We start from the raw sequence: 23,130 nt of genomic DNA, 5'->3' as shown, positions 1-23,130 counted from the left end.
TGCATATATTTAAAAATGGAATGGGCTTTTAGTCCATATATTAATTTATTTATATAATAATAATTTATTATCACTTATTTATTCATGCTTAAGCTTGAACAGTTAAGCATGAATAACCTTAAACAGTATTTATAACTTTGTATACAGCTTAATGATATTAATTTTTTATTTTTAAAATATGCTTTTTTGAGCATAAGTTTAAAATATATAAAAAATATATTTTAAAGTAATGTTCAAATAAGTACACTTTACAGAAGTACACTGAACTTTCATTTAAAGTATATTTTTCTAAAATATATTTTTAGAAAATATACTAAAATACAATTATTTTAAAGTGTGTTAAAAGTTGTATTGTGAAATATGATTCTAATATATTTTTTATATATTTAGAAATGGTACATTTTTTGTAAGTATATTTCTAATATACTATCTGTCACGGTGACAAACCCCGTGATTCCCTCTGCTGGCCAGCAGAGGGCCCCATCTCCCGAATACTAACATACACGCACCCATTCACCCATCTACACTGACTTGCACTACATTTCCCATAAACCCCGTCCTTGGACTTTGATCACTGCCCAGCTGCAGCTTATCAGGACCATGTATTTAACAGACTGTGTTCTCTGGGCAGATGTGAAGGCTTGATTCTGCCACGGCCATCATTTCTGAGCAGTATTTTCCTGTCTGATTCCCTGTTGCTGTTGTGCTTTGTTTATCGTCTACGAACCTTTGCTGCCTGTCTACTGACCCTTTTGCCTGCCCACTGGACTGTGATTCTTTGCCTGTTATCCCGACCTGTTTGCTTGTTCACCGACCACTCTTCAGCCTGTTCTACATTGTTGTATCTGCTGTTACCGACCCCTGCCCGTACGACCAAGAGTTCATTCAATAAAGCCTGCCGATGTTGAGTTCTGAGTCATTACACTATCGGAAAAGAGAATATATTTGAAATACAATAAAGTATACTTTTTTCACCAGGGTTTGTCAGTTTTTCTTTCGATGTGTTAATTAATCTATTAAGTTAAATATAGTTTGTGTATTTAATAATTTTATAGACTATACTTTTAAAGAAATGTTGCTTAGCCTGACCACTTTAAATCTAGCGACCAAGAGTTTGAAAAGCTGTGATAGCCTATAAAGCACACACTGCAGGCGTGTCCGTTATTATTTCGGCTCCCATGTTAAAGGAGTACTTCAGCGCTAGAAAGATGAATCTGTATTTAAACTGGGTCCTCAATGTAGTAGAAATGTGAAATTATTTTTTAATTTGGTGCCTTCTAGACTGAGAAAAGACAAAAAAATTATTTTTGTCTCATGGGGATGAAAGACTACAATTCCCAGAATGCTTCGCTGCCCTATGAAGCCATTCCCAAAGCCACCAACTTGATTACAGTGACTGAGTTAGAGAAGACACTACAATTAAAAACTGAACGTGTCTGTTCAATATAATGAGTGAGTCACCGCGCGAGTATCACAGCACTGAGCACTAACTACACGAGTGAAAAAAATGAGCTGATGAGGTCTCGTGATGAGAGCTGAGGTAATCACGACTACACTCACAACAGCATACATTCACAACGCGAGTTCAGTCTGGCACGCATTTCAGTTCATGCCTTTGCAAGCTTAACTTTCATAGAAATTAATTTGAGAAGTTAGAAGACTTACATTGCTCACCATAGCTCCGTTTAAATGAGTGCCTGTAGCTGAGCTCTCCCTGCGAGCTGAGTGTAATCTCCCATCCCCCATGCGCAGATTCAAAACATGCGGAAATGGCTCCCTATGCTGGCTGTAGTCTTTAGCCTTTGGCCAAACGTTCCTCCTATGATGCAAATATCATCAATTTGCATCATAGGAGGAATTTTTCCAGAAATAAAATCCATAAATCTCTTGTCTCAGGGGGATATGAGGGGGGAAAGCACAATCATTTGAATATACTCCAGGGTTTCTACTGATACAAGGCCATATGCTAATCGCTGAAGTAACCCTTTAACAGGTTGGGGCTTGCACACTGGAGGCGTGACGCGCGGCTCGAGCCATGCGGAAAATACGTGCATGCTAGAATTAGTTAGAGACGCCTATTTTTCACGCGACAAGTGTGTTGGAGTTTCCAGGCTAAATAGAATAGGAAAAGATGTTTATATTTCATTTGGACATGAACACATTCATAAATGACATTTTTATGTTTTAAAGTCTCTAGGTTAACATAATACCTATTATAAGGTTATTTTAACAATTTCATTATTATTATTATAAGGCTATTATTATTATTATTATTATTAGGCTACATAATTCGGCGGGCGGGAGCCAAGATAAAAACAGACGCCACGCAGCTGAGATGATCATGCCACGCTTGCAGTGTCGCAGGCCTTATATTCTAAGATTTTGTATTGTTGTTTTTACAAAGATTCAACAACCTTATTTTATTTGAAAGCATGCTCATAGGCAGATTTCACTTATAGGATAGATATGACCACCTTGGCTTTTGTTATGGAAGCATAAATGTAACCTCTATAAGCGTTAACCTGGAATGAATGCATATATATGCCTGAATTAATGTTAAAATCCCCATTATAGGCTAAACCTCAGGGATTTTGGAGCACCGACTTGCAAAAGTTCTTAACAGTTATCAGTATTCCCTGTCTTATTCTGCCCTCTAGTGGTTAATATCGAAATAACAACAAAGCTAAACAATACAGACTTATGTTGAAATAACGACTTATGTTGCGCTAAACTAGTGAATGAACTTGCGCTCCCTGGGCAGGTTCAGCGCAAAAAAGGATGCGTGTTCCGGCGCAAACAATCCTTGGTGCTATTTTGCTGTTCCATTAAACAATTGCGCCACTGTCCAGAAAAAACCTAGTCTAAAGTCAGTGGCGCGTTGCGCGTTGTTCATTAGGTATGAACATTTGAACAACCTATGCTATTTTAAGGGCGCATGCTTGACCATAATGTTTAGCGCGCACAACGTGCATACACTTTGCTGATGTAATCTACACAGATGCAACAGTTATTTTTGCAAATCATAAATTATTATTAAAAAATATTAACACATGAGATGACGGAAATCATTGTGGTGTGCCACGAAGATGTGAAAAAATAGGCATAAATCTAAATTACAAATTATTCAGGCTAATTGTAGTAATTAAGGATCAAACTTGTTTGCCCAATAGTGGCAAGACATGTACATAAGGGCATCTAACAAATTGGTTTGTCTGTCAAGAACCAGGAAAAAAAAAATCGACTGAAAAACTGAAAAAACTGTTTAACCGACGCCTGTTTAACCAACGCTATTTTGGGTGGGTTTCTCCCATCCCCATACAACACAACTTCTCTGTCTTTTACTGCTCTTACAAGAACATCAGTCTCCTAAGCTGTGAACCGCTCCTGGCGTGCGCCTGGTAAATACGCCATAATAATAGCAATCCATAATGGAACTTGCGCACCTGCTTTTAAAGGGAATGTTGGATGATGCTCTGATTGGTTTATTCACGTTACGCCCGAACCACACCTATGAATAATGAAGCTACTTCAGACCAACCCATTTTAGATTTGCGCCGGGCGCAACAGCCATTTATCCCGCCGGGAAAATAGTAACAGTGCTGAGACCCGCCCACTTGCGCTTCGCGCTTTGACACTTGCATTTCAGATCGTTAAAATAGGGCCCATTATGTTAAAATAACGAATTAATATCTTGAAATAGCGACTTATTATGTTAAAATAAATTAATATCTTGAAATAACGAATTAATATCTTGAAATAACGACTTATTATCTTGAAATAACAAATTATTATATTGAAATAATGACTTATTATGTTGAAATAACGAATTATTATCTTGAAATAACGAATTATTATCTTGAAATAATGACTTATGTTGAAATAACAAATTATTATGTTGAAATAACGACTTATGTCGAAATAACGAATAATTATCTTGAAATAACGACTTATAATGTTGAAATAACAAGATAAGGTTTAATTTTTTTTTCTCTTGCACCATTTATTATTATTATTTTTTAGTTTTTCCACTGTGGGCTTCCGTATGTGACAACCGATGCTGCAAAGAAATAATTAGTTATTTTCAGCAGCTCAGCCCTCATTTCAGCTGTTGTAGGCAGAAAGTTGATGGAGGTCATGTTGTAATTTTGCACCACGGCTGCCTGGTGTTTGCATGGTGCACCACTATGGCCAACTGGACATGTGCAGAGCTCCAACTCCATGTCCACTAGGTATGCCCTGATGTGGAGGATTTCACCTGAAACTTCTCCTCATCCTAACGATGAAACAAAGATGTGACATACAGACAGCATAAAGATCTTATAATGAATTTTATAATTATTTAAAACTTATACGTTACCTGAGAAATATTGGACGCTTTTTGATATTACTTTCTGTAGCAAGGAATCTTGATCGCTGGAATGTCTCCCAATGGCCAAGTGCAACGTGTCACACGTGCCTCATAGTACATCTCTAGTCAGGTGATGACTAAAGGTGATGAAAAAATGTTGAATTGAGGAACGCTGAACGCTTTTGTCCTTTGAAGTATTTTGTCTTTCAAAACAGGCATTGCAGCCTCCACGTAGCTGTTTGTTTGATTGCCACGTATTGGCAAGTCTCTCCTATAACTGAGAGCCCAACTCTCGCGTGGACTGTAAAGACCATGTAGATATTTCAGGAACTTCTTTTTAAACTTGTTCTTGTTCTTATAAAAATAATAAATACAAATCAATAAATACATCAAAATAAACCTCTGGTAGGGTGAACATACAAAAAGTACTTGTAATGGATATATAGGGATATATCCACTTTGGTGGCTGAACAAAAACAAGCCTTGATGCTCACTTTCCAACGTGCTCAAACGAAAAAATATTTATTGCAAAAAACTGCAGGTATCCAAAATCAAAAACCAAAAGATCAAAGTCACACATAAAATAAAGGATTAACAAGATAAAAATAGGATTGAAGCAGTCTGATGGCGTGAGGTCAAAGACTGCCAATTCCTGTTCTGGCCACACCCTCAAGGTACGTCCACACCAAACGTGAATAGAGCGTCTGGAGCTAATGATTTCCATGTTAAGTCAATGGAAAGGCGTGTTGACGTGCTTCTGGAGAGGTCCTGTATGGCAAGCGGAATGGGTCAGAATTACGCTATAGATGAATCGCGTTTACATTCAAACGCTGTAAAACACGGCGTTTAAAACAGTATTTGCGCCGCAAAATACGCCGTTGTGATTACAAACGCCGTAAAAAATGCGCGAAAAACATCAAGGATGCCCTATTTTACGGCGTTTTAGTGTGCCTGAAAAGCGCCGCTTTTTACGCCGTTCAGCTTGCCATATGACGGCGGAAAAAACGCTGCTTTGGTTGCACAGAGCGCGCGTTATTTACGGCGTTTTGCTTGTAGTATAATGAGCCACACCCAGCGATTTTCACAGCCAGTCATTTTAAACTGTTCTCACCCAATCCATGATGAACTAGTCAGACCAGACAAGTTCAGCACGGATCATTTTAGCCAAAGGAGTGCCTTTGATAGGGTATTTTCATCTACAATAGCCTATAACTCTTTGGATATTTTCATATTTACTAACATTAAATATATTTAAAGATCACAACTCGTTATCATATAGCCTACTTTAATGTAACTTTTGCTAAGATTTCATATTCAGCAATTATCCTACCCCCTAGGCCTATTCAACTTGTTACACACTTTTCACATTAGAATAGCCTAAATAACTGGATGTTATGTTTCTAAAACGAGAAATCGTCACTAATATAAAAGAACCCGTCCCAGATAGTGTTTACAAGCGGTGCAGCAGTCGATATAGTATATAGCTACCGAAATGATCGCTGGTTCGTGCCCCGCTCTTTACAGGTCTGGTTTGAAAGAGTTTAGCCCATTTGCTAAATAAGATATAGGCTATTTTAGTTGACCCTCACTCTAGAAATAATCCTTTAAAATGAATGAAATTTGTTTTGGCTTCATAACCTAGGCTATACTATATATAAATGGGCTATATCATATTTAACCCACATGTTAAATATAGACTACTTTAGTTGACTCTCACTCTAGAACTAATCCTTTAAAATGAATGCTATTCAGAACAGAAAAAGAATGGTATATATATATATATATATATATATATATATATATATATATATATATATATATATATATATATATATATATATATATATATATATAATATATATATTTATATTTATATTTATAATATATATTTATAATATATATATTTATATATATATTTATATTTCTGCTTTAAACAAATTCGTTTTGGCTTCATAACCTAGCTATGTATATATAGCTAGGTTATGAAGCCAAAACGAATTTGTTCAAAGCAGAAATGAAACAGAAACTGGAGTTATAATCTACATCTCTCATTTGTCACAAATCCAAAGTTTCCATATTCAAGATGTATGTTAAATTATATTTATTATTTACACGTTTTGTAGACTTCGTGTTCCAATACCTGACGCGCAAAAAGCTTGGCATAACAGCACAGTGAGATTGTACACATGGGCTATTTCAAATTGTAGCCTAAAACTTTGTAAGTTGACCGTAGCCTATTTTATTTTGACAACGAACAGGCATTTCTTAAATATCTGCATTGTATCTGCATTGGCGGAACACATTTTCATCTAGATCCGGTTTTAAGGCCTTGGAAAATGGCTAGGCCAGCTGTTTGCCATTTCTAAAAAAAAAGAAAAAAGAAAATAAAAAATGTGTCAGGTTTGTTGTAAGCTGCTTCTCCTTCCGGAATAGTGTTCAGACTGTTTACTTTCATGTTTTATTCATATAGCTCTATAAAAAACTTGATTAGCCTGCATTTCGTTATATCCAAAATATTTTTTGTAATATGTTGAGTTGAGGATTAATATTTTGCCCTTTCAATCGCCCCTTTTAAAGTAAAACAGACGACTTGAAAATATTAAAAAATGTTCACTTACATTCATGTTTTATTAATATTTCATTGATTATCTAGTAAAATAATATTACATTTTGTTATATCCAAAATATTTTTGTAATATGAGGACTAAAATATTTTGCCCTTTCAAGCGTCCCTTTATAGCTAAACGACTTGAAAATAGTCCATGGTTTGTCGGTATAGGCCTATAGGCTATATATAGCCCAGTGGTTTTCAAACTTTTTTTTAAAGCGACCCTCTTTTTTTTTTTTTAGTTGTCGCGACCCATATACAGTATTGTTCAAAATAATAGCAGTACAATGTGACTAACCAGAATAATCAAGGTTTTTCGTATATTTTTTTATTGCTACGTGGCAAACAAGTTACCAGTAGGTTCAGTAGATTCTCAGAAAACAAATGAGACCCAGCATTCATGATATGCACGCTCTTAAGGCTGTGCAATTGGGCAATTAGTTGAAAGGGGTGTGTTAAAAAAAATAGCAGTGTGGCATTCAATCACTGAGGTCATCAATTTTGTGAAGAAACAGGTGTGAATCAGGTGGCCCCTATTTAAGGATGAAGCCAACACTTGTTGAACATATATTTGAAAGCTGAGGAAAATGGGTCGTTCAAGACATTGTTCAGAAGAACAGCGTACTTTGATTAAAAAGTTGATTAGAGAGGGGAAAACCTATAAAGAGGTGCAAAAAATGATAGGCTGTTCAGCTAAAATGATCTCCAATGCCTTAAAATGGAGAGCAAAACCAGAGAGACGTGGAAGAAAACGGAAGACAACCATCAAAATGTATAGAAGAATAACCAGAATGGCAAAGCCTCAGCCAATGATCACCTCCAGGATGATCAAAGACAGTCTGGAGTTACCTGTAAGTACTGTGACAGTTAGAAGACGTCTGTGTGAAGCTAATCTATTTTCAAGAATCCCCGCAAAGTCCCTCTGTTAAAAAAAAGGCATGTGCAGAAGAGGTTACAATTTGCCAAAGAACACATCAACTGGCCTAAAGAGAAATGGAGGAACATTTTGTGGACTGATGAGAGTAAAATTGTTCTTTTTGGGTCCAAGGGCCACAGGCAGTTTGTGAGACTACCCCCAAACTCTGAATTCAAGCCACAGTACACAGTGAAGACAGTGAAGCATGGAGGTGCAAGCATCATGATATGGGCATGTTTCTCCTACTATGGTGTTGGGCCTATTTATCGCATACCAGGGATCATGGATCAGTTTGCATATGTTAAAATACTTGAAGAGGTCATGTTGCCCTATGCTGAAGAGGACATGCCCTTGAAATGGTTGTTTCAACAAGACAATGACCCAAAACACACTAGTAAATGGGCAAAGTCTTGGTTCCAAACCAACAAAATGAATGTTATGGAGTGGCCAGCCCAATCTCCAGACCTTAATCCAATTGAGAACTTGTGGGGTGATATCAAAAATGCTGTTTCTGAAGCAAAACCAAGAAATGTGAATGAATTGTGGAATGTTGTTAAAGAATCATGGAGTGGAATTACAGCTGAGAGGTGCCACAAGTTGGTTGACTCCATGCCACACAGATGTCAAGCAGTTTTAAAAAACTGTGGTCATACAACTAAATATTAGTTTAGTGATTCACAGGATTGCTAAATCCCAGAAGAAAAAAAATGTTTGTACAAAATAGTTTTGAGTTTGTACAGTCAAAGGTAGACACTGCTATTTTTTTGAACACACCCCTTTCAACTAATTGCCCAATTGCACAGCCTTAAGAGCGTGCATATCATGAATGCTGGGTCTTGTTTGTTTTCTGACAATCTACTGAACCTACTGGTAACTTGTTTGCCACGTAGCAATAAAAAATATACTAAAAACCTTGATTATTCTGGTTAGTCACATTGTACTGCTATTATTTTGAACAAGACTGTATAAGCTTACAACCATTTACATTCAAATTAGTCACGCCAAGCATAACAATACTTGTACAATGGGCCATTTGACTGCATTCTCCATTAAACCACTAGATAGCACAAATATTCAGCTCAGCACTTTTCCACACAACTGCTTTTGATCCTTGATGCGTTCGCAACGCAAAGTTGATTCTGCACTAATTTGATAGCTAGGCATATCTATAGGACGCTAATTAAAAGGTTAACTGTTAATCAACAAGACTTTTGAAAGAGAGAGAAAAACAGTAAGTCACGTAGGCTTTAAGTCGCATTTGATTGCATTCATAATAATACCATGTAACAAAGTTCGTATATAAGGAAGGAAGAGGACACGGGGGTCGGCAGGACTGTTGACGTTTGGTTTATTATAATTCTCAATACAATAACACACTCCGTGGTGTGCTGTAACTTCAACTCAAGGATCACTTCCGGGTCGGCACTTCCGGCTTCCGGGATATCTCAGTCTCTGTGGGTTCACGTCAACAGTCCCTCTCTCTCTCCCTGGTCTCTGGTTCCTCTGGCGTTTTATCCCCTCTCCGCGCTCATTACTGGAACAAGATACAGGTGTTATTAATCTGCGTCCAACCCACTCACTTACCGCTCGTCCCGCGGCTCTCTCTCCCGCTGCAGACCTCGCTGAACCACACCCCCCTTGCCACATACCCCCACCGCCCAACTCAGGCCGGGGAGCTGTCCGGCCCGCAGCCCCCCCCCCCCCCCCATTTCTGGAGAGGAAATCGGCCACAGCCATCTGAGCACCCGGCCTGTGGACCACCTTGAACTTAAACGGCTGAAGAGCTAGATACCAACGGGTGATCCACGCGTTGGTAACCTTCATGCGGTGGAGCCATTGGAGAGGAGCGTGGTCCGAACAGAGGGTGAACTCCCGCCCCAGGAGGTAGTAGCGGAGGGTGAGAACGGCCCACCTGATGGCAAGGCACTCTTTCTCGATGGTGCTGTACTTAGCTTCCCTCTTGGAGAGCTTACGGCTAATGTACAGCACCGGCCGCTCTCCTCCCTCCACCTCCTGGGCCAGGACCGCGCACAGCCCACTGTCCGACGCGTCAGTCTGCAACAAAAAGGGGAGAGAAAAGTCAGGGGAGTGTAAAAGCGGCCCGCCACATAGAGCAGCCTTAACTCGGGTAAAAGCCTGTTGACACGGCTCCGTCCACTGGACCGTATCTGGTAGCCCCTTTATAGTAAGATCAGTCAAAGGGCTGGTGAGGTCCGAATAATTTGGTATAAACCGTCTGTAATATCCCGCCAGCCCCAAGAACTGTCTTACCTCCTTTTTGGTCTTGGGTCTCGGACAGGTTGCAATCGCGGCAGTCTAATCAATTTGGTGGACGCACCTGTCCATGACCCAAGTGGAAGCCCAGATACCTTACTTCCACCCGCCCAATCGCACACTTCTTTGGGTTGGCCGTGAGCCCCGCTCCCCTCAGCGACCTCAGGACCGCCCTAACATGCTGCATATGCCGCTGCCAATCGTGACTGTAAATCACTATGTCATCCAGATACGCAGTAGCATATGCGGCATGGGGATGCAAAATCCTATCCATGAGTCGCTGGAAGGTCGCGGGTGCCCCGAACAAGCCGAAAGGAAGCGTGACAAATTGGTGCAATCCAAACGGCGTGGTGAAAGCTGTCTTTTCTTTGGACAATGGAGACAAGGGGATCTGCCAATAGCCCTTTGTTAAGTCCAGTGTCGAATAAAATCGAGCCGTGCCCAACCGATCAAGCAACTCGTCAACCCGCGGCATTGGATACGCGTCGAACTTTGACACTGCGTTCACCTTGCGGTAGTCCACACAGAACCTGACCGAGCCGTCGGTTTTGGGGACCAAAACTATCGGGCTCGCCCAGTCACTGTTGGACTCCTCGATTACTCCCATGTCGAGCATTGCCCCTAATTCTTCCTGAACTACCTTTTTCTTGTGTTCAGGCAAACGATACGGCCGGCTGCGAATTACCACGCCCGGCTCGGTCTCGATATGGTGCAGAATCAAGTCGGTACGTCCCGGTAGGGGCGAGAACACGTCAGCGAACTCCGCCTGTAGTTTTGATAAATCAGTGAGTTGGAACGGTGAGAGGTGATCTCCACCAGGGGCCAGCGCGACCGATTGTGCTTTAATGCTCGCCTCTGGCCCGAGATCATCCTCTCCCCCGATCACCGTTGCCAACAACACTGATTCCACCTCATTCCATTTCTTAATCAGGTTGAGGTGATATATTTGACGCGCCCCGTTCCTATCGGATCGTATCACTTCATAATCGAGCTCTCCTATCTGTCGTGCGACCTCAAACGGCCCCTGCCACTTTGACATTAATTTCGAGCTCGACGTAGGGAGTAGAACGAGCACTTTCTCTCCCGGTGTGAATTTGCATAGCTTCGTACCCCTGTTATATGACCGGCTTTGGCGGTCCTGGGCTTGTAACAAATTCTCCCTGGATAGCCGCCCCAGTGTGTGGAGTTTTGTTCGCAAGTCCAGTACGTACTGAATTTCGTTCTTGGCCAAAGAAGGTCCCTACTCCTAAGTTTCTCGTAGGACGTCCAGCACTCCCCGTGGCTGGTGTCCGTAGAGAAGCTTGAAGGGGGAAAACCCCGTGGAGGCTTGTGGAACCTCCCGCACGGCAAACAAGAGGGGTTCTAACCACCGATCCCAATTTTTGGCGTCTTCCTGTACGAACTTACGGATCATGGATTTAAGAGTGCGTTTAAATCGTTCCGACCAAGCCGTCCGTTTGTGGGTGATAGACGCTTGTTCGAATGGATTTAACGGCCAATAATCCGTAGAGTTCGCTTAACGTGCGTGACATAAACGCCGTGCCTTGATCAGTGAGGATTTCTTTCGGAATCCCCACTCGGGAGATTAGTCGCAACAGTGCGTCCGCAACACTCTTCGCGGAGATGTTGCGGAGAGCCATTGCCTCCGGATATCGTGTTGCGTAGTCCACGATGACTAACGCAAAACGATGTCCGCGTGCGGATCGCTCTAATGGCCCGATGAGGTCCATTGCAATTCTCTCGAAGGGGACCTGCATTAATGGAAGGGGGCGCAATGGCGCTTTTGGGGCGGCCAGTGGATTCACCAACTGACATTCCGGACAAGACGCGCACCACCTGCGCACATTGTCAAGAATGCCTGGCCAAAAAAATCGGGTCATGAGGCGATTCAGCGTGGCCGCCTGTCCCAGGTGGCCCGCCATTGGATTAGAGTGAGCCGCCTGGAAAAGCATTTCCCGGCGGCTCTTTGGTACTAACAACTGGGTTGTATCTACCTTTGTCTGAGTGTCTTGGGTCACTCGATACAACCGATCCTTTATTATGGCAAAATACGGATACGAGACAGGCAAGGCAGGTTGGAGAGACTGGCCGTCAATCGTTCGGACCTGCTCGAAGGCATTTTTGAGGGTCTCATCTTGTGACTGCTCCAGAGGAAAGTCATCGCGGTCCGAGAGAATCAGTCTCTCGATCCCGCTCGGTTCCTCTGAAGCTGTCCCCAAGGGTCCCGTCTCAGTCTCCCCAAGCTGCACTCGCGCCGCCCCCCTCCTCGCCTTTTTCTCCCAAGCGGCATCCGCGCATAACGACCCCAATAAAGCCGGAAAGGCGGGCCAATTCGTCCCCAGAATTAGCGGATGCCGGAGATTTGGACTAACCACGACCTCTACATTATGCTTTTTCCCCCGAAACTGTATTGTGACCGGGACAACCGGATATTCCACCACATCCCGTGCACACACCGCACCTTAACCATGCGGCTTGTATCCAATGCCCCAGGCTGCATCAGGCTTTGATGGATCGAGGTTTGGTTACATCCTGAATCCACCAAGGCCTGATATGTACCCCCCTTGATACTCACAGGAATTTGCTACTCTCCCGCTTGATCGGGGGTGGTCCGCTGGACGTTCGGGATCCGGATCATTGTTCCGATGTCCATCATCGGACATCGGTCCACAAAATGATCCGGATCACCGCACCGCCAGCAGGCCAGCCCAGGCCTACCCGCCGCCCCTGCGGCGGGGAGTGGGTTGGAGAATGAGCGCATGGAGGGGGTGGAACCAGAGCCATTGTCACCACCAGCCCCCAGCGGCCCCGCCCCCCTGGGCGGAGCCCGCGAACTCCCGGATGGTCCTAGGCCCATCCCACCCCGGCCTCTGGGGGGGACGCGAGGAGGGCCTGGAGGGTGGGACCTGGGGAGAGGGACAGGGCGAGAGGGAGAGACAGAGGGGGGAGAGAGAGAGTGAGAGGTTAGCGGGGGCTCGCCGACCCCCGGGCACACCACCAGGTGGTCCTCCGCCAGGTTGATGGCCGTCTCCAGCGACGTGGGCCAGTGGCACTGGACCCACTCGGCGGTCTTCCTTGGGAGCCGAGCGATAAACTGCTCCAGCACCACGTCGCTTCCGCCGGCCAAGAGCCATCTGCGGCACGCGTCCCGGAGCTGTTTGGCCATTGCGAAGGGTCGGCCAGCCTCGCCCCACTCCATGGAGCGGAACCGCTGTCTGTGTTGCTCTGGGGTCCGGCCGACCCGCTGAAGGATGGCCCTCTTGAGATCGTCGTACTTCAGGAGGTTCGCAACCGGTAGTTGTTGTGCGGCCGCCTGGGCTTCTCCTGATAGTAGCGGGATGAGGCGCACCGGCCACTGTGCCCGGGGCAACCCGCAGGCCTCCGCGGCCTTCTGGAATAAATCAATGAAGGCCTCCGGGTCGTCTTCTGGCCCCATCTTATGGAGGGGCACGTGTACCGGTGCGCTGGCCAGCCCGGCGGCCTCGGCGCGAACCTCCCGATTCATCCAGCTCCGGAACCTCTCGCGGTCCTCTTGCTGGCCTTGGACGCGGCGCTCCTGGTCCGCCCGAAGGTCCAGCATTGCCTGATGTTGGTCTTGGTGGAGGGCCACGAGGGAGTTGATAATGTCCGCAAATGGCGTGGCGGAGGGCGTCTGCATGGCGGCGGCGCGGTCCTACTTCCTTCCCGGGTTTCGGCACCAGTGTAACAAAGTTCGTATATAAGGAAGGAAGAGGACACGGGGGTCGGCAGGACTGTTGACGTTTGGTTTATTATAATTCTCAATACAATAATACACTCCGTGGTGTGCTGTAACTTCAACTCAAGGATCACTTCCGGGTCGGCACTTCCGGCTTCCAGGATATCTCAGTCTCTGTGGGTTCACGTCAACAGTCCCTCTCTCTCTCCCTGGTCTCTGGTTCCGCTGGCGTTTTATCCCCTCTCCGCGCTCATTACTGGAACAAGATACAGGTGTTATTAATCTGCGTCCAACCCACTCACTTACCGCTCGTCTCGCGGCTCTCTCTCCCGCTGCAGACCTCGCTAAACCACGCCCCCCTTGCCACATACCAGTAGGCTAAATAAAGCGAAATATTGTAGGCTACTATAAGCATAGGTTATTTTAGTTCCCCTCACTCCACAACAAATCATTCAAATGTAACGGTATTCAGAACAGAAGGCTATAACTATATAAAGTCAAAACGAAATAATTTAATGAGGAACTGAAAGTAGCGTTAGACTCACGCAGCCTAACTCTCTCATTCGAGTCCAAATGTTTCCATATTGGTGATACATTTAGATGCTAAACCATTATTTATTATAGGCTTTGGCTACTTAACTCACGTCCCAATATTGATGGGAAAAAATCATCCTCTTCACAACATGCGCAAAAATGTGCTTGAGAAGTGCACTCCCGCGGGACTCGCGGAACCCAACGCATATAGAGTGCGGCGCGGGACCAGATTTGATGGCTGAGTGCGGGCAGTAGCTACTCGTGTGTGTGTGTGGATTTCGGGAGAATAAAACTATTTGCATGACCACAGCAAAATAAAAAAATCTAAAAATCAAATGATATAAAATCAAAACAAATTACAGTTGGAGGTATAACACGTTTTTGCCACGTTGTGCAATGTAACCAATATATTGGTTAAACAAAGCCTATACAACAAATGTTTATTTCTAGAACGCAATGGCCAAACAGATGCATTTAAGAGAAAAATCCCATCTCCGCTCAAGAGTTTTTGTGCAGTTTTGAATTCTGTATGCTGACAAATCATTTGATTATAACAAAGAAAGTTTAGCCATTATGAAAAAAAAAAAAAGATTCATTGTGCAGTCATTTTTATTGATAACAGAGCTTTGTGAGATCGCATTGAACTGAGATGAGCTTTTTTGGAATTATGAGCGCACTTTGCGCATATTCTGCCACGCCAAACCACGCAGAAATTTTTTTTATATACTTGTATGCGGACAGGAGCGGGACAAAACATGAATGTTGCGAGTGGGTCTCTGCTTGGAAACACCTCAGGAGCAGTGCTCACGCTGAATGGCACGAAGTGTTGGCTACTACTGGCTATTTCAACTAAGCTGTGTAACTTTTTATATATTAGGTTGGCTATTTTATTTTGATAATGAACTGACTGCGATGTCAAGTTTGCAATGCCATCACAGTTCGCATGTTGTGTGCGCGTGATCGAGGCGCCCGTGCGTAAGAGGATATAGAACTACAAACGCGGATAAAAAGCGTTAAAAAACTACAAACATGGCGGATGTGCGAGTTCGACGGTTAAGAAGAGAAGTTTAGATAAAGGGGTTTGAGTGAACAACTATCAATATTTTACCCGTCAAAAATATATTTATTCAGTGTTGTCCACATTATATTTCACCTGCAGCATTGTGAACGTTTTTAATGACACGTTTGGCCATTAACTTTTAAATGCATCATTATATTTAAACTGCAAACACATGAGGAGAGTCTCTGACCCACAAAGACCCACACATGGAAGATCAACGAGTGGCTACATTTCTCTCCGATACGGTAGGAGATTAAACTGAATGTGGAGGATTTGAACTGTGACGAATCTGACGATGATTGACAGGGCAGATAAACGGTGACGGGATGCACGTAACTAAGCGACAGAGTCCGTTAAAGATGGCGAAGTAGTATGTCCCGAAGCTTGCATACTTTTCTGCTACACACTCAAAAGTATATACCTTTTCTTCACAAAAAGAGTGCATACTTTTAGGACGTAGTATAAGTAGGCGAATTGGGACGCAGCAACAGTTTCTTTTTCGCGCTTGAAGTCTGTTCAGCTGCGCTTGCTTTGATCTGAGTGGTGGTTGTCTTGAAGGTGCATTACCGCCACCTACTGGATTGGATTGTGGCGCATTCGATAGGTAGGGACACATATTCTAAATTCTTTATTAACCCTGTATTCTTTAGATAAATAATGAAATGCATGTACATTCTACCTGATTTAAATAATAATAGCCTACATTTTTATTTATTTAAAACTGACTAAATTTATGGTAGAAGTTCTTTGTTTGTTTTTTTATAGTTTTTTTTAAACATTTTTTTATTATAATAACATGAAACACAGAATGACAACATTACATGCCAGTAAGCAGGAAAATAATATACCTCTTAAAAAGATTCATAGTTTTTTACAGCTTTCTTATTGGAAGAGTCAGAAATCAAACACGCATACAATTTCCACTCTTCCAGAAAAAGGTTAAAGAAAGGCTTACAATTACAAAATTTACATTTATGTATTCTTTGTTAATCCACACACTCGTTGGTGTACTCATCGTATCCTTTGAGGATAATAAATGTGCTCACATTCACACAAATGTACCCAATTGATTTGGACTTGCCTTAACATGTTGAATAATGTGACAGACAGATTGACCGTAAGCCTCACCGGGGGAGAATTTAGCTGACCAAACATCAGCATTGATTCAATGTTTGTCTTTTCAACACTGAAAAGCATGGAATTATCAACATTGGTCCAATATTCTTTAGCAGTGAATTTTCAAAACATTGATCCAATATTACTTAGCATTGAAATTTCAACCTCAACCAAAATGATGATTCTGATTGAATTTCAACATTGAATCAATGTCACAATGCTATCTGGGGTAAATCCTGTTTAGCAGTGAAGTAATATATATATATTTTCGCTAACACGTAGTATAACACGCTACTCAACATGGCAGCAATGCACTATTTGCTTTCTCTTCACTCATTCCTCTCAATGAACGTGACATTTGCGTCTGTCTTATGCCATGACGTCTGCGTCTGTGATTTTATTTGAGTGTGTGAATTCTTGTTTAATCCCATATATATATATATATATATATATATATATATATATATATATATATATATATATATATATATATATATATTTATTCTATATTTACATACCAGTAAATGCATTAAAATTATACATGATAAAAACACAAGAACTTTTTATTACATAATAATTGTTTGGGGGGTTGTTATTGTGTTTTATTCATGTATAATTTTAATGCCCCTTGTCAAAAAATCCTATTGGAATTTCACTTTGTCCTATAGGATCTTATTGGATTCTTAGAATCCTATAGGACAATCTGATTCATTTTAATGGAATTTCTCTTTGTCCTGTAGGATCTTATTGGATTCTTAGAATCCTATAGGACATTCTGATTTATTTTAATGGAATTTCACTTTGTCCTATAGGATCTTATTGGATTCTTAGAATCTATAGGACATTCTGATTTATTTTAATGGAATTTCACTTTGTCCTGTTGGATCTTATTGGATTCTTAGAATCCTATAGGACAATCTGATTCATTTTAATGGAATTTCTCTTTGTCCTGTAGGATCTTATTGGATTCTTAGAATCCTATAGGACATTCTGATTTATTTTAATGGAATTTCACTTTGTCCTATAGGATCTTATTGGATTCTTAGAATCTATAGGACATTCTGATTTATTTTAATGGAATTTCACTTTGTCCTGTTGGATCTTATTGGATTCTTAGAATCCTATTGGACATTCTGATTTATTTTAATGGAATTTTACTTTTCAATGAAATAAACACAGAGATTGGCTTAATATTGTATAACCAAAGCAAAGCGTTTGCATAGAAAAACAATCACACTTTCAAATAAAAAGTGCCATTTTGTCTCACTATCTAGTGCAGGGGTGGCATTTTGCACCTATGAATGGCTCATATATGACTAAATTAATTTTAAATTCATGATTTAATATCAATGAGATTTTTTATTAATGTAATGTTTTAAATCTAGATGGTTATTTATGTAAATGATGTGTGGCAGTGGCGTTTTAATGCGCATGCGCGTTGGACATTCGAATCGCGTTCTTCAAACCACACTGGAGCAGAGTTGCCATGGAAACGGGGACTCGGATTCAAACGAGCAGCACTTCCTCAGGCGCTGTTTTCACTAGTTTCAGGTGAGTTTAGTCCCTAAAACCACACAAATAATACACACAACTGTTCCTGACACCTTTCTTACGTTAACTGACACACTTCTTATGAATATTTACTTGATAGAAATGGTTTAGTGTCTTCGGGAAAAGTGCAGCATCTGTTTTCACAAGAGGGTAACTTGAGCTAACTCTATCGATTTGATCTATTGAGCCCTGGTTTATGAGAACTTGAGCTTTTAAATAAATCTTTATGTAAAACTTTAATGTTTTGATAGTTTATGTTAAGGTTTTACTGCTAATTTGTCAGTGGTACATATCAAAAATCTAAAAGTATACACTGTAACATTGTTCATCGATGATGTCAGTTACATGAAGCGCGAAAATTAGCTACAAACTGGCAAACAAATATTGTAAAAATGTTCTGTGATTTCAGGAGGGACAAAATAACCCATCTACAACAGAGGGGAAGATTCCAACATTTCTGGAGGAAGCTGCTGACAGAGCTGTAAGAAACGGGTGAACTGAGGAAGGTAATTTTATATGCATGTATTTCACATAATATTTGACATAATATCAGCATGATTTTAGTTATTTTCTTTAGCAAAATTATACATATTAAGAAGGCTTTGACATTCAAAACATAAGTGACACTGTATGAGCAATATTAAATTAACAAGTAAACCTAAAAACACAAACCCTGTTTATATTAAAACAGGTCACAAAACTATTGAGTTTTACTGGTATTATCTATAGTGGAGATGAGTGTGATGAGGTTCAGGTGTGAGTAATCAGTATTCGGGAGAGGGAGTGCGCTGTGATTGGCTGGTGTGAGAACCTGGCAGATTAATAACAAATAGAAATTGAATTTGAATCTAAAATTGTGTTCTGTATTGTTAAAGAATTAGTTCACCCCAAAATTCAAATCTGCTGATAATTTCCATCGGTCATTTTCTAAAAAAAAAAGAGAGAAAAAAAAGCATTTATATACCTTTTACCTCAAATGCACGACTTTGATGTTGTTTTCCCACTGCGTATTACGGCGGAAAGGTCAGTGCTGACCCAGTGCCGAAAAACTCCATCTCATGTTCTCCTCTAACTTTAAAATTGTCCGACATTGTTGTTTTACCTTTTATTTTTGTAAAGGGTGTTTGATTTAGTCTTTGCACGTTTGTTTTAACACTGGGACGATACTTCCACATACGTCACACGCATGACCTTTCCAACGTAATGATGCCACAAAGCCATACATCATCAAAGTCGAGCATTTGAGGTTAAAAAGTATATACATGTTTATTTATTTTCTACTGATGAATGAAAGACATGAACATCTTGGATGGCATTGGGGTGAGTAAAAGATCAGGAATTATCATTTTGGGGTGAACTAATCCTTTAATGTACATTCTTTCTGCTTTACTTTTGGAGCCATAATAATTTATGGGTTGTGAAAACACTAAATGAATAGACATCATTGCACTTGGACATTATTAAATGGCTACTCGATAGTAAAGTTAAGAATTCCAGCAAGCCGTGTGTTAATGTGGTGTGTATTCTTCTCATTTTAGCTCCTACATCCATTTGGGCTGAAGGTCAAGACAGAACAAAACCAAAGCTGGCCTGTAACCTGCCGGCCTATATGACAGACTTCACACTGACAGCTGCTGGCGTGGATGCTGCATCACATGTTTTTGAACACTTTTCCACCTAGAATTTAAAGTGTGGAGTATTCATCCCCCACCAGGAGACTTCATGTCTTCATCTATTGTGAGTGGATATCATTTTAAACATTATTTTAAAAAAACACTAATTTCTTCTAATTTTTATTGTGTAGTATATGTAAGATTTTTCCATAAAAAGAAAAGAGAATTTTAGTAATGTTTTTAAGTAATAAAGTAATTAATTGTAAAGTAATGTTGTTATAATCCTGTTCATTTATGTACAGTATAAATTGCAAACATATGCTTGTTTTGGGCACATGTTTGCAGCTTATAGACATTTTAGAGGAGGAAGATGCTGTGTATTTAAAGGTGCTTTAAGTCATTTTTATTTGTACAATGTTATTTTTGTATATAAATCATTATTACAGTGGAACAAATTGCTATTTTTTTATTTGTAAATTAGCAACTGAATTTTTTAACCATTGCACAGCACCACATTATCACCTATAATTTACAACTTTTTTTATGTCACATGAGAACACATGAAAGTTTATATTTTTGTTCAGATTATGTAATTTCTGTAATAAAGTTTGCATCATAGAATGGTAACTTCTTTCTTTTGTTATTTTGTATATGTTTGTTGTAACTTAATTACTTAAATGTACTTCAAGATAATTGAGTAAAACCATGGCTGCACTGTGGTAATACAACCAATTTATGGCACATGATCCATGTTTTTTAAAACCATGTTTACTTCAAAAACCATGGTTGCTGCAGTCATGGTTACAATGGTTTTACTGTAGTATTACTACAATATAACTGTGGTAAAACCATGGTATTAAAAGCACATGTTTTTTTTTAAAATACCAGTTACTACAGTAATTAAAACTACAGTTTTACTATAGTATTACTACAATATAACTGTAGTAAAACCATGTTATTTAAAAACCATGGTTCGCACCAAAATACCAGGGTTACTACAGTCATAGTTAAACTATAGTTCTTTTTCGTAAGAAGTTAACCTAACTATGACGACTTCCGCTCTAAAAAAAACCCGGAAATGTGAAAAGGGTCTAATTCTACTTTTTTTTTTTCTTACAGTGTACCAAGTATTCAGACATAGTAGCCTTGGTACACTTTGCTATCTTTGCTGTGATTCTCACAGAATCCAATAGGAATCAGATAACATTTGGAATCATATTGGAATCCTTTAGAATTTATCCTATGGGATATTTGTGTATTATCTTATAAGACAATTCCCAAAGAATCCTATAGGAATCAGATAAGAATCTTAAAGGACAAGACATAAATTATCCTATAAGATTATTTCTAACGGAATCCTATAGGAATCAGATAAGAATCTTAAAGGACAAGACATAAATTATCCTATAAGATTATTTCTAAAGGAATCCTATAGGAACGGTTCCAAAATATGATAGAAATTTTAAATGGAATCCTGTACAGATTTCCATTAAAAATCCTTAAGGATTTTTTGACAAGGGGCATTTACTGGTATGTAAATATAGAATAGAATAGAATATGGTAATAGAACAGAATAGAATATTATGTATGATATCCGAGATTGTTACATGTATGCATGTCTTGTCTCTGTTAGTTTAGCCTGTGTTTCTCCCCTGTTTAGTTAATTAGTCATGTCTATCACCTGTGCCTTGTCTTTCACCTGTCCCTCGTTATCCTGTGTATTTATTCCCTCAAGCTGTGTCTCATTTCAGAAGGCTGCGTCCTCCGGAGGTCGCATTCGAAGGGTGCATTCTATTACCTCAAACAGATAGTTTTGGTAAACAGGATTACAACTGTTTAGTTCATTTTAAACGTTTAGAACAGTACATTGCTGTCAAGACAAGAAATATTTCCTAGTCATTTTCAAGTTATAAATAATTTTCATTCATATAACTGCCTTGAGAGCGCAACGAGGCTGAACTTGTTGGCATAGCAACGTGATACTTCCTGCCTGTGTGTCCTACGAAGGACGTCTCGTTTAATTCTGATTGAGGACACTCCGTATATTGCATCCTACACAGGACGTGTCCTCCGGAGGACGCAGCCTTCGAAATTTAACGAAATGAGACAGCCAGTTTGGCCTCAGTGTTTGTCGGTACTCGTTGATGTCTAGCTGTGTTGCATGTTTCCTTGAGTGTGTTAATAAATCCATGTTTATCGTTCTCCTTCGTCTCCTTGAGCTTATCTATGAGCACAGCCCGTAACAGAGATGGGTTACATGCAATAACTAGAACTATTATAAACACAAACCAGTTTGTCCTATATGCCTCGCTACTTTACTATAGTTTGTCGATTGTTTATTTCTTTAGGCATATTTCTTTATTTAAAGCTACACTGTGTGACTATTTTATAGTTTATTCTTAACTAAAAACACTTAGTTCTTTCAAAAATATGTGCTCATTAATGTATATTTACTTCTTTCAAGTAATAAAGTATTCTCATAAGTTTATCATACCGGTGAGGGGTTTGAATGCCGGTTGCCATGTTGCCCCTCCATCTTGAAAGTACATTAGCCAAAGAGGGACATACCCGTTAATTCAAGCTTCGCCTTTCACGTTTTAACACTCGATGGCACAGTGTGGAATGTGAAGAGGGGGGTTGCCATATTAATCTTGGACTAAATCGGCCTCTGTAGGAGTTCAAACAAAATCGGAATTGAGAGGAACAGAAACTATTATTCACTGGATGGTCATATACCTTTTCACTGCTAGATGGGGGAAAATATCACACAATGTAGATTTAATTTTCGTAACAGCAGCATAATTAACCATTTGCTGTGTTTCGTTTCTAGAATGCTATTTTAACGGGGCAACAGAATAAGTATTCAATATACTCTGTCAAATAGAGGTTAGATAAGGCCTAGGTTCGGCTCTATAAGGATTTAAAAGTAGAACTTGGGCCAAATTAGACTCAAGTAATTAATAGCTGGCAATTTTATTACAAAGGTTCATCAATACACAATATTCTTGTTGCTACTCAACACCATGAATCAAGGAAAATGGTTTATATTTTGTGTCTGAGGTTGAATGTGAAGTCCAGGAAATAAAGAAAAAGAAAAAAACAAACAAAGTCCCAATAGTCTTTGTGTGTGTAATACTCAAATGTTCATGTGTAAAGGGCTTTGTGTGTGTGTGTGTGTATGCCCGGATAGTGTATGTGCTTAGCTTTTAGTTCGGTTCGTGTTGAATTGCGATAATTCTTTTGAATCGTAGATCAGGGTCTGGCTCGCCGTTCGAAGATGGATCATTCAAACAGAATTAGCATAAAAAATAAAATAAAAATCTGCACAAAACAATGCAGTCACATTAAACATCTCTTGTATGTTAACTCTTTCTACACCGATATCTACTATCACCTGCACAAAATGTCTGTGA

General features: G+C 40.3%; 1 protein-coding gene and 1 long non-coding RNA gene across 2 annotated transcripts in view; one reads left to right on the top strand and one right to left on the bottom strand.

The window, feature by feature from the left end:
• The window catches only part of LOC137092088 (uncharacterized), a 52,121-nt gene extending 29,748 nt beyond the window's left edge, over nt 1-22,373 (bottom strand). Inside the window, exons 1-2 of the mRNA XM_067456361.1 lie at nt 22,212-22,373; nt 12,840-14,099 (exon numbers count right to left, since the gene is read on the bottom strand). Of these exons, the coding sequence (XP_067312462.1) occupies nt 12,840-13,804 (965 nt within the window). The 5' untranslated portion in view covers nt 13,805-14,099; nt 22,212-22,373. The remainder of the gene's footprint in view (nt 1-12,839; nt 14,100-22,211) is intronic.
• On the top strand, nt 17,785-19,775 carry LOC137092369 (uncharacterized). The gene is made up of 3 exons (XR_010908249.1): nt 17,785-18,104; nt 18,514-18,610; nt 19,643-19,775. It is a non-coding gene; the product is annotated as an uncharacterized lncRNA (long non-coding RNA).
• Nucleotides 22,374-23,130: the final 757 nt, after the last annotated feature.

Source organism: Pseudorasbora parva, chromosome 11 (genome assembly GCF_024679245.1).
Source record: "Pseudorasbora parva isolate DD20220531a chromosome 11, ASM2467924v1, whole genome shotgun sequence".
In the NCBI taxonomy this organism is placed as follows: Eukaryota; Metazoa; Chordata; class Actinopteri; order Cypriniformes; family Gobionidae; genus Pseudorasbora; species Pseudorasbora parva.
This window is presented reverse-complemented; position numbering and strand designations above follow the sequence as displayed.